Raw genomic sequence first — 12,057 nt, 5'->3', positions numbered from 1 at the left:
AGGCAGAGGCCTGGGTCCTGGGCCAAGACCCCACCTGCCATGGTTCTTGGATCTACGCTGCCCTCTCTGAACTGATAAAATCAGGGTCGGTGGGTAGCTGCTGGAGCCGCCACTGGCTATCCAAAAGGCGTCCCTAACTTAACCGTCTGAGACCCTCTCCAAGATGTCCAAATGCCCTGGGCTTGAGTCCTCAGTCCTCTCCTGGAGTCTCACCAGCAGCCCACTCCCATGGGGGGTGGAGAACATTGAGCAGGTGCTAGGGGTCCTTCCCCTCGCACCCCACTCCCAGCTCCGGGGCTTACCGCAGGCCCCCTCTGGGTCCTCACCGGCCTTGGCAGACGCGCGGCTCCGGCGTGACTGCGCCCCCGTCGGGCAGGAGGGGCTCTGCGGCCCGACTCCCTCCCCGCCCCCCGGGGCAGCACGTGCGGGGCGGGGCTGTGGCCCTTAGAGTGGAGCTGATTGGGCGCAGGCCTGGTGGGCGGGCTCGGGCAGCAGCTGTCAGGGACTCGGCGGCGACAGCGGCGCATCGGGTTGAACCGTGGCAGCGCCGCAGCCGGAGCCCAGGAGCCGACGGGGCCGGGTCGGGATGGTGCAGCGGCGGCTCCGCGGCGCACGCACGCACTGAGTGGGCCCGAGCTGGGCCTCGCGCCCCCCGCGCCCCCCGCCGCCCCGACCCCGGCCGGCATGATGTGCCTGGAATGCGCCTCGGCGGCGGCGGGCGGCGCGGAGGAGGAGGAGGCGGACGCGGAGCGGCGGCGCCGGCGCCGGGGGGCGCAGCGAGGGGCTGGCGGTGGCGGCTGCTGCGGGGCGCGGGGCGCGGGCGGCGCTGGAGTCTCGACCGCAGACGATGAGGTGCAGACGCTGTCGGGCAGCGTGAGGCGGACCCCGCCCGGACCCTCTGGAACTCCCGGCACCCCCGGCTGCGCAGCTGCTGCCAAGGGCCCCGGCGCGCAGCCGCCCAAACCGGCCAGTTTGGGCCGCGGGCGGGGGGCAGCCGCAGCCATCCTCAGCTTGGGCAACGTGCTCAACTACCTGGACAGGTACACCGTGGCAGGTGAGCGAGTGCCCTACCCAGGCCAAGAACCAGGGCCCCTGCATCGAGGTAGTCCAGAGAGCCTTTGGTCCCAGGTCCCCTATATGCAAGCCCTACGTGGGATCTCTAAGGGACCTTCAGCTAAGGCACAACTGGGCTCCACGGGTCCAATCCAGGCACCCTTTCCCAGCCCAGGGCTAGGGGCTAGTGGAGTCCCCACCCCTGGAACAGCCCGCGCGCCCTCTCTGGCCCTTGACGTCCCAGCCGTTGTCCTCTTCTCCGAGTCTCCCCTGCCTTTCTGCGTTCTAGCCTCCGCGCCCTCTCCTCCTCAGCCGTAGGTTCCCAGGCCTCTCTCCCCCTCCCCCAGCCCAGGCAGTCTGTCCGTCGGTGGCCCGTCAGTTCCTTCCTTCCTCCGCCGCCTCCCCATCCCCTGCGTGCGGGCGGCGAGTGCGCGCGCCCCTTGCGGGTGTGCGCCAGGGAGACCGAGTGTGTGCGCGCGTGGCGGCGCGGATGTGTGTGTGAGCCGGTGGCTGACAAAGGCTCGGGGCTGCGGGAGCAGAGGGAGGGGCGGGGCGGGTCCGCGGCGCCTGGGGACCCACGATGCGGTTTGCAGCTGGCCCCGGCTAGAGGCCTGAAGACGCCGCCCCCGCCCCTGCTCCCTGGTGCTGGGGCCTAGGGTAGGCCACTGGGGCAAGAGGGGGGTGGCCTCATGCTCTCTGAGCATCTCTGGGGACTAACCTTGGGGATGGAGCGGGAGTGTATAGATCAACTGGGCTCCAACCCCCCATTTACCCCTAATAAGCTTGGTGTGTGACCTTGGTCCAGTCTTAGCTCGTGTTTATGTCTGTTTCCCCATTTGTGAGGTGGCTGATCCCTAGGCCCGTTGGGGATGGACAGGATTCTGGAATTCTGTTATGCTTTCTCCCCTCCCCCACGTCTCAGGGGCCTGGGGGTAGGGACTTGCCCTAGATTGAGCAGCCCCTGTGTGGGAATGGTACAAGCCTGAGAGAAAGGGACTCTGGCCAGGCTGGCCTAGTGGGGGCTCCCTGTGGAAGAAGAGAAGTGACTGTGTACCTGGCATGCTGACCCAGAACTTGCCCAACTACAGCTTACTAAAATCTAGAGCTACAAAAAAAAAAAAAGAAAGAAAGAAAAGAAAAAGACAACTACCAAAGAAATTTTTCTTTATGGATGACTTTAAAGGGAACTTTGTGGCACAGGACGGAGGCGAGCCCTAGCATAATGGCTACTTGGGTGGCCACCTAGCACATGCCACCTAGGTCCTCTTCTCTGAGCCTCAGTCTCCCCATGGGTTGAATGGGGCTTTGTGTCATAAGGAAGGGGGGAACCCTCGTGGGAGAGCAGATGCTGCCCCCTGGACCCTGGCTTGGAAAACCTCTTGGTTCTCCCCTTCCTCCACTGGAAGGAGTTGGAGGCGGGTACCAGTGGCACCTGTTTCTGGGTCTGGTTGTTCCCAAGAGACTCTTGAAGAGCAGGCACCCAAATGCACCAACCCCTGTCATGTATGTGTGTGCACCATGGTGCCTGGGATGTGGCAGCTCAGGTACCACCCTGTGGGGAAAAGTCACAGAACACAGGAGACCTGCAGGCAGATCAAGATGGACTTCTGTAGACAGGTGGGGAAACTAAGGCCGCTCATGTCCCTCATCCAAAATAACTCCAAGAGTGGACGAGAGAGTTGGCATGAGGTCTACCTGTGTGCCTCTGCCTGGGAAGAGGTTTTCCTGCCCTTACTCGGCTGGGAACGAATGGTGCCATTACTGGCACCATCACACTCCCCAGCTTGTTTTTTCCAGCCCAGACCAGCCCCTCTGACATTCTTGAGGGAACTGACTCTGGCAGGGGAGAGGGGGAGATCAGGGAGTCTGGTGCTTATCTGCCTCCACCCCTACGTGGGTCCCCAAGTCAGACTGTTGGAATGGGGGAACAAGATAGGACATTTCTGGTGAGAGGGGAGGACAGTGGCTAAGAGAGGAGTGGGGCAGTAGGGAGGAAGGCCCGGAAACCCCTGTGCAAACACGGCCCCAGGCTGGGCCTCCCTCCCTGTCCTAGCAGCGCAGGGGCTCCTGTGCCGCCCCGCCCCCCAACACACAACGCACACAGATTTCCTCTCCGGATAAGCCTGGCTCCATCTCTCTCTCTTTATGGTAGACTTCCGCGCCCTCTGCTCCCCAAAGTGCAGGAAGATTTACCGTCTCTATAGCAACTGCTATGGTTTGATGTGTCTTGTGGCGGGGGCGGGGGGGAGGGCGGAGGCTGCAGCCAGGGCAATGGCCATCCCAGGTCTGAGTCCACCTGTGGCTGGCTGGCCCAGCAGGGACAGAGGAGGGGATGTGGACACACTGCTGCTCAGTCACCTTCATGTCTGCCCCACTTGGCCTCTGAGACCCTCACAATATGACCCCAGCTCCTCCAACAAAGGATGGCATGAGTTCCCAGTGTCCTCCCTTAAATCCACCCTGCACCTGTTCAGTCCTCATGGAATAGACCAGCTCTGTCCAGGAGGAATATGCTGCAAGCCACATATAGAGTTGAAAATTTTATAGTAGCAACATTAAAAAAAGCAAAGAGAAACAAGTGAAGTTAGTTAATACTATATTTTATTTAACCCAATATAGCCAACCACGCAATCAATACACAAAATTGTTAGTGGGGTGTTTTGCATTCTTTTTCATACGTCATCTTTGAAATCCGGTGTGTGCTTTATGTTTACGGCTCAAGTCGGTTTGGACCACCTGCACTGCAGGTGTTCACTAGCCACACTGGCTAGAGGTCGCTGTAGTGGACAGCACCAGTCTAGAGTATGATGCCGGAATTTGAGTCCAGGCACCTGAACATACCAGCTGTGTGACCTTGAGGATGTCACCTAAGCCTTCTGTGTGATAATTTCCTCCTCCCTACCTCCCAGGTTGTGTGGAGTAAATGAGAATGCATCTGAAGCACCTGGTCCGAGGCCAGACCGGAGAGGGGGAGCCTCCCAAATGTCAGCTGTCTTCTCTGCCGTCTTGGCCACTATGCCCTTCCCAGTTTTTGTTTATGACAGTCTCTTTCAGGACAACTTTGCACATCCCTCCCCTCTCCACCAGGGCTGGGCTCCATCCTGGGAACTCAGGTAGCTTCTGCCCCTGCCCTAGCATTCCTGGAGCCACCCGGTGATCCAGTTAATTAGGGCCTCTCTTCCTCCCCATGAGAAACCCCTGAGGGTAGCAGGCCTCAAAACCCGGTGATGAGGGCCAGGCTCCCTCTCCTGCCTTTCTTGCTGAGCACGGCTTCAGGTGGCTGAAATGGAGGCAGCCCAGGAATCTCATCTAAGCCCTTCCCTCCACCACCTTAGACAGACGAGGACACTGATGCCCAGAGAGTGTGGACACTTATCCAAGGTCACACAGCAGGCAGAGTAAGACTAGGCTCTCCCCTACCGCCACCCAGTGCAGCCTTCTCTCCAGCCCAGGAGCCTTGGGTGGAGGTAGGCCATGCCTTCTGCTTCTGGCCTGGAAACACAGACACTATGTTGGCTGGGGCTGGAGCCCTTTCAGGCAGATGAATTTCAGTTCAACTTAGCTGTGGCAGTGTGGGGGAGCAGGGCACATGGATCCTGCTTCTGTGGCCTCGACCAGCTAGTAGCCCCCCACTCTTCATTCTAAGCCCACCCGTGGCTGCTGGGTCAGGAGAAGGAGGCAGCCCTTCTGGTGAGGGTCTTGGGCCCCCTCTTCCTAGCTCTGCTTCCTGGTGCCACAGCTGCCTCTGCCCCTGGGCTTCCGTACTTCCACCTAGGGTTGTAGATGGCAGTTTTCTGCTCCCCGAGCTGGGCCCAGCAACGGGGAGCTGGCCCAGGCCCTGCTTGGTGAATGACTATTTGAAAACTGAGATCCTTCCCCAACTTCTCTATAGGCACCTGTTCCCCTCCCGAGACCTATTTTTCCTCCACTTGACCCTGCCCATGGTCGATTGGGCATTTGGAGTTGGGGAGGGGATGGTGAGGAGAGTCAGGGCCCTACCCTGGAGGAGTCCTTTTCTGCCAAAGAAGCTGAGACTGGTATCCATGGCAACCGCTCACTAACACCAACCTGGGAGTAGAGACTAGTACACAGGGACCCAGCTGGGAATACAGGCCTGGCGGGACTTGGGGGCTTCCCCAAACAGCTAAACTGGGTGCAGAAGGAGAGGCCGCCAGTCACGTTTTGTGCCAGGCTGAGCTCACTTTCCTTTTAGCCCTTCTTTATCTACCAGGTTGAGTCTGTCCAGAGCTGACAGGTGAAGAAACTAAGTAAGACCCAGGACTTTCTGCAGGGTCCCTTGGGTAGGTAGAGGCCCATCTATTTATAGCTATCTCTGAGGATGAGATTAGTTTACTAACACTCCCTGCCTTCCTTCCCCCCTCAGGTGGCCTTGCTGGGGCTGTTGCCACCTTGTCACCGTGGGGAAATCCCTAGCTAAAGTCTGAGGGGTGGAGCGTCCAGGGCTGCATTCCAGAGCATGCCTGGCAGGGTTAGCGCCCAGGTGAACCGCCTGGCTGGCCTGGAATGCCAGCGCCCCAGTGACTAACCACCAGCTGCCCATTTCCTTCCTCTTTCCTCCTCCTAAGGCATCTTCTGGCTGCTTCTGCCAGCATTTTTTCTGTGCTTTTGATCTGGCATAGGACATGCCTTGAAACTCACTCCCTTGGTCTGGGACCCAGGGTCAGTTACCGGTCTGGGCTGTACCTCAGTTTCCCATTTTGTAAGTTGGGCCAGAGGCTGCAGGGCTGCAGTTTACAGCCTGGTCTGAGAGTGAGGCTGCCCCCAACAGAGGCACTCAGAGAGAGGGAGCTGCCGTCCCTTCCCCAGACAGGAAGTGGCTTTTGTTTCTGCCTGGCTGTGAGGACCTGAATCCTGAGAGTAGAAGAGGGATGGGAATGAGGAAGGCAAAGGGGAGACAGGCCTGATCCCCAGGCTCCCAGGGCTGGGCCCCCTGTTGAGCCCTCAAGGTCTCCTGGGCTGAGCTTCCTGCTCCTGGCTTTGCCAGACTTGCTGTGTGACCTGAGGCAGGTCCCAACCCTCTCTGGGCCCTGAACCCCTGAGAGATGGTGTTCGCCTTCCCTTGCTCTGATCAAGGCCTCACTCCCCAGGTAGCCTGGGGCACTTGGTCTCAGGAACTCTGCTTGCATCTCCCTCCCCCACGATATCCAGGTCTGTTCTCCACGAGCTTCAGCAGCTGGCCTCGCTTTCCCTACTGGGTCTCAGCAATGCCTCTGTCCTCCTTCAGGGAAGTCTTCCCTGACTCTCTTAGTTGAATCAACTGCCTGACTCCTGGCTTTCAAACACACTCTGGTCCTCATCCATCACAGAACCTATTCCCAGTCAGGGAGACCATCTCCCTCCAGCCTGGAGGGGCTGAGCCTAGTCACTAGCATGCATGCATGGTGTGGGTGGCACAGGCCCAGGCCGTATTGACTGACTGAGTGGCAGAGTTGAGACTGACCCAGCTCTGCCTGACCAAAAGCCTATCCTTCTGGACTGAAGAAGCATTGGTAGACTTGGACAGCCCTGGATCAAGACCAGCCCCTCCACCCTCCCTTGCTGAGGCTGGAGCTTCTCTGATGGTGGCTAGTGCTGCCCTTTTGTCCTGGGCAGGGCACACAATGAGCACAGGGCCTTGCGTCTCTGGGAGGAAAATGAGAGGAAGTAATCAGCAGTTGTCTCTGTCTGTCTGCCCAGTCCTAGGTGCTGACAGTGCGGCCCCCGCCCTCTCCCCTAAGCTGGGCAGAGCAACTTCTATACACTCAGGAGGGCACTGGGGTGGCTTTGCTGTCTCTTCTGGAGATAGGACATTAAGGTACAAGACTGAGCCCAGGTTACATGGTAAGGAGGTGGAAAGCCTAGCGCTGGTCTCCCCTGGGCCTAGCCATCTCATGGTGGCTGGGAGTTGGTGAAAGGCGTCCTGAAGGAGATATGGTGACAGGAGAAGTGTTTATATCAGAGCAAGAAATAAGCAGGAACAATGCACTGGCCAGAGCCCGGAGCTAGGAACAGGGTCCTGGCCTCCCTGCCTTCCCTCAGTCCTTCGCACTCATGGAGACCATGCTGGGATCTCCTCCTGTAGCCCTACCTCTACTGACAGCTCTGTGAGGTCCTTGTGATCCTAGCACCATCAAGCATGGATTCACTGAATGGAGCCCCAAGGGGTGTGGTTATGCACTGTAGACGGTAAAGGGCGGAGCATGGGAGGGGTAGTGTTCCTGGGAGGGTCACACAACAGTTTCTAGCACCCATATGAGGACAGCTAGTGTGCATGTCCAGAGGGAATTGATTGTGGCCTCTTTGGGGGGTTGTCAGGATGAAGGTAGGGAGCCCAGGCCGGGTCTCACCCATTCACCTTTCTGAATCTCAGTCTCTGGCCTGAGAAGTGGGAGCAAGAAGCCCTGAAATCCCAGGCACTGAAGCAGTACCCAGGAAGGAGGAAGAGAGTTTGTGGGCTTGAGCCTTGCCATTCTGCAGTCTCTAATCTCTCTAATGACCCTCTTTCCCCCAACCCCTGCCTTATCCTCTATCTGTGGCCACACCAGCCCCACCCTCCATGGGTCACGATAAGGCTGTGGACACCTTGTCCCTGGCCCCCGGTGGTCTTAGGTGTCCCTGAGCCAGGACTGGCTGTGGAGGCCGGACTAGGGAAGGAGTGGCTGTGCAGAGCCCCCAAATTGCTAAGGCAAAGTCTGGTTCCAGGAAAGCTGGCCCCAAATGATAGGCTCTAACCACAGAACAGAAGCCGGGCAGCCGTCCCCACCCACTCTGGGCACAGAAACTTGGTGGGGAGGAGGTAGGACACTCTGGCCTTTGGGGGCGGTATCTCTTTAGGGCTGTTGGGGTCTGCAGGCAGGGCTCTCGGGTAGGGAGGGGTGTTGGGTCTTCAGCTGGAGAGCTCTTTGAGGGGTGAGTTCGGAGTCTAGTTTATCTGGGGGTCTGAGACTCTTGGGTAGGGGTCTCATCCTCAGGGTCCCTGCAGGGATGACCACTAGGCTGTCCCAACGTTAATGACCCCGATTTGTGTGGGGGGGCGCGGGGGAAGAGTCAGCATATGTAGAATTAAGGCCCAGGAACGGGCCTAGCAGAGATGTATTGGAACCCTGGGCCACTCCTCAGATAGGCAATGGAAGGCTCAGACCAGAGGCCAAATGCCCCTGGAGGTCACCCAGCTTATCCCTAGGGGGTGGGGGTGGAATCTTGCCCAGTGGAAGCTTGGTGCTGGAGAAAAGGGTATGAGTGTGTATGCTGGAGAGCCAGGGCCCTGTCTCCTGGTGGGGGTGTCTGCGGGGCCAGGCTGTGGTTTCCCAGCCTTAGCCATCCAGAGCCAGGCCAGCAGAGCCAGGCCCTCAGACCCCTATAATTACTGGAGCGGGAGCTGCAGCCAACCAAGCCTTGGAGCAGGGGTGAGACTCCCAGAGCAAGCCAGCTCCAAGGCCTCCACAGGGGGACCAGGGTCCTCTCTGAGAGGGACTGGCTGATGGCAGGCACAACCTATCCCGTTGCATCCCTAGCCCCTGCCTTTCCAGACATCTGACTCTATTTGGGGAAAGGAAAACTGAGATGGGAGTTCCCCGTTGTTCTCTGTTGTGGCCAGGGCTGTGCCTTGCCCCCTAGTTAACGACCGGGCACTTTCTAAGCACATTACGTGGATTAACCCATTTAAACTCACAGCAGCAATATGAAGCAGGTCTTATAACTAAGCCATTTTACATAGGAGGGAACTGGCACAGAGAGGTTAAGTAACTTGCCTAATGTCACACAGCAGAGAAGATGGCAAAGCCAGGATTTGAACCCAGATGGTCTGGCTTTGGAGCCCACACTCTTGAGAACTCAGCTAAGCTGCTTATTGCTCTGAGAGAGATTTGGGCCCGGTGAATGTGGGGTGAAAAATCTGTGCTTGGGGATGTGAGCTTGAGCACTGGGTGTCCTGTCCTAGCTAACTGGGGGCTGGCCTGAGCCAGGAGCTGCAAGGTCAGTGTGGGTTTCTTTTCACACTTGCTGATATTTGGGCCTGAATAGAGGAGGGAAGAGGAGGCCAGGAGCCCCAGGAGCTCCTGAGGGACCAGCAATGATGCAGAGTCACCAGGAGACCTGTGACCACCAGGATGAGTCAGTGCCAGATTCGACCCAGGTAGCAGGGGCAGTGGTGGTGCAGTGGTAGAATTCTGGTCTTCCATATAGGAGACCCAGGTTTGATTCCCAGCTGGTGCACCTCAGGTGTAGCCACCACCTGTCTGTCAGTAGAGGTTGATGTGTTGCTATGACGCTGAACAGGTTTCAGTGGAGCTTCCAGACTAAGACAGGCTAGGAAGAAAGGCCTGGTGATCAGCTTCAGAAAGTCAGCCAATAAAAACCCTGGGGATCGCAACAGTCCGATTCTGTTGTACATGGGGTCACCATGAGTTGGGGGCCGACTTGACTACAGCTAACAATAACAACAACAGGGGTGCCCTCGAGGTTATAGGCATCACTTCACAAGAGCCATGGAAGAGAGGGCTGGAGGGCACCCTGGTGGAGGTGACCTTGGCCCTGGCTCCTGAAGGATGCTACGGATCTTCGCAGTTAGAGGCGGGCACCCCAGGAAGAGAGCACCACCACAGCAAAGGCGTGGAGGCCTGCAGGCTATGTGCAAAGTCACAGGGTCCTCAGACCAGCCAGTCCTGTGGTCTGCAATCACCCGGGCTGTGTGCTTAAACGGTAGGTGCCTGGGTCCCACCTCGACAGAGGGTGATTCTGCAGGCTTGGGGAGGGGCCCGGGAAGCTGTATTTTAACAAGCACTCTCCCACAAGCTGATTGATTTGCTGATTTTCTAAAGTAGATCAAGACCATTCATCTTCCCAGCAGCTCCATTGACACAGGAAGAAACCAAGTACAGGGCGGTGAAAGGTCACAGTTAGCAGAAGTTCTCTTTGCCTGGAGCTGTATGTGTGTGTGTCAGCGGGACTATGGGTGGGAGAGGAGCAAGGTTAGGGTCAGATCCTGGAGGCCTCAAAGCTAGGAGTCTGGGATTTATTTGGGTAGCAGTGGAGGTGGCAGCCATAGTCATAGTACCGGGAAAGCTCTTAGAGCAGTGCCTGGCACGTAGTAAGCACGCAGTACGTGTTAATCAGAAGACCAAACCTGTTGCTGTTGAGTAGATACTGACTCATGGCGACCCCATGTGTTACAAAGTGGAACTGCTTCATAGGGTTTTCTTGGCTATAACCTTTATGGAAGCAAGGCCTTTCTTTTGTGGTGCTGCTGGTTGGGTTCCAACCTTCAGGTTGTAGTTGAGTGCAAACTGTTTGTGCCATCCAGGGACCTTCGATACCTGTTATCTGTGATAATAATAACTGTGTTGTTGTTGTTGTTAGTACTACTGAGCCAGGGGCCTGAGTCTGTGAATGCTGAAGAACTCATGGGAGATTCTGCGGCCCAGCCAGAGTCAATAACCACTGAGCCACAAGCATTAGTTTCTTGAGTCCAGAAACCATGGCTGTGGTCTCAGGAGCCCCTGCCCCAGGCATGGAACTTAGTAGGTGATCAGTAAGTGCTAGTCCGGTCAGGCTGCAGAAGGGATGCTGGGTAGGCCAGGAGGGGCTGGAGGCAGGGAGCCCAGCGAGGAGGCTGGCGGTGAGAAGAGTGGGTCACCGAGGCCTGGTGACCAGTGTTCACGGGGGTGAGGCTCCCAGGGCCTGGCCTGGGTAATACAGTAGTGCCGCTCAGAGAAATAGGGGACAAGTGAGGAGCCATGGAATCAGAGTCCAGGCTGCTGGGAAATGGAGGGGTGAGAAGAGTCTGTAAGACTGAGCCACCAGGAAGTGGTTGGTTTTAGGTGAGTGATGGAGTCGAGGACATGGAGTTGGGGAGGGGAAATAACTCTTTCAAGAACTTTCTCTGTGAAGGGAGGAGAGAGAAGGGCAGTGGCAGAGGGACAGGACAGGGTGCTTTTCAGCACCAGGAAGAGAGAGGGGTGAGCACCTTTGAGGGCTATGTGCAGGAGATAGAGCAAAGGAGAGGCTAGAGTTACCCGCCCAAGCCAGGGGCTGACCTAGGGGTGCTTCGCCTGGGGAGGCAGGAAGGACGTTGGCCTAGAGCAGGGGGAGGGTGGCCCTGGACAAGAGGCAAGACCCCTGAGGGTTTGGGAGGGATGTAAATGGAGCGAATGGATGAGAAGGTTCGGGGTACTCCGGCTGTTCCAGAATGTTTTTTTGGCCCAGGATGCGACCCGTGGGCAGAGGGCAATTCTGGATGTGGATTTGGGTGGCTGCCTGGAGAGTCCTGGATTGGGAGCTGTGGGCATGGGATGGCTGGGGTGGGGTTGCACGCCTCAGGGCTGGTGGGTCTGGTGGGATGGGCTGGGCCGGGCCTAAGCTGTGGGAGGCTGCTCCTGGGCGTGAGGCTGGTCTTGTGACCCACCAAACCTCGGCCTCCAGGAAGGAGGCTAAAAATAAGGCTGTGGTGAAGAAGGGAGGGGGTGTGCAGACCCAAGCCAGGCTGGAGCCCAGAGGAAAATCTGAGACAACTGCCCGAGCGGCCGTGACACACGCTTCCCGTGCCAGTGGCCAGTGCGATATCACCCTCCTGCAGCCACAGTCCCTTCCAGGCCCAGAAGAGGGAAAACAAGCCCAGGAAAGCTCAGTCCTGCTCCCTATGAAGCTTTCTCTGGCCTTCTGCCTACAGCTCAGGCCCGAGACCAAGGGAGAGGGCTGTGGGAAACATCCAGCACTTCCTGTGTCCTGGGGTCTAGACCCCATCCAGGCCTTCCCAGGAGTTCCAAGGGGCCTTGGATGCCCAACTGGATATGAAGAAGCATTCCTCCCTCTTACCAGGAGCTGTGCGTGTTAGAGGAAGTCAGGGGAGGCTTCCTGGAGGCAGAGGCAAAAGCAGGGCCTAGCAGTCATTGTTCAGTCAAATGGCTGGGATGTGCTGTGAGGAGGAAATGAGAGTGTTTTGATTTTTTGTGGACACATGATGTCTTCATGGTAACCATCCTGGTATAGCGCCCCCCAGACAGCCTG

General features: G+C 57.8%; 1 protein-coding gene across 3 annotated transcripts in view; it reads left to right on the top strand.

Annotated features, from left to right (window-relative positions):
- The first annotated feature begins 525 nt into the window (after nt 1-525).
- The window catches only part of SPNS2 (SPNS lysolipid transporter 2, sphingosine-1-phosphate), a 38,496-nt gene continuing 26,964 nt past the window's right edge, over nt 526-12,057 (top strand). Inside the window, exon 1 of one of the 3 annotated variants that reach the window (XR_007514013.1) lies at nt 526-1,054. Coding sequence is in view for 1 of the 3 variants with exons in the window: in XM_049859770.1 (XP_049715727.1) it covers nt 685-1,054 (370 nt within the window). In the remaining 2 variants the exon portion in view is untranslated. The remainder of the gene's footprint in view (nt 1,055-12,057) is intronic. The other 2 variants (XM_049859770.1, XR_007514012.1) reach the window with 2 other exon arrangements.

This window comes from Elephas maximus, chromosome 19, assembly GCF_024166365.1.
Source record: "Elephas maximus indicus isolate mEleMax1 chromosome 19, mEleMax1 primary haplotype, whole genome shotgun sequence".
Classification (NCBI taxonomy): Eukaryota; Metazoa; Chordata; class Mammalia; order Proboscidea; family Elephantidae; genus Elephas; species Elephas maximus.
This window is presented reverse-complemented; position numbering and strand designations above follow the sequence as displayed.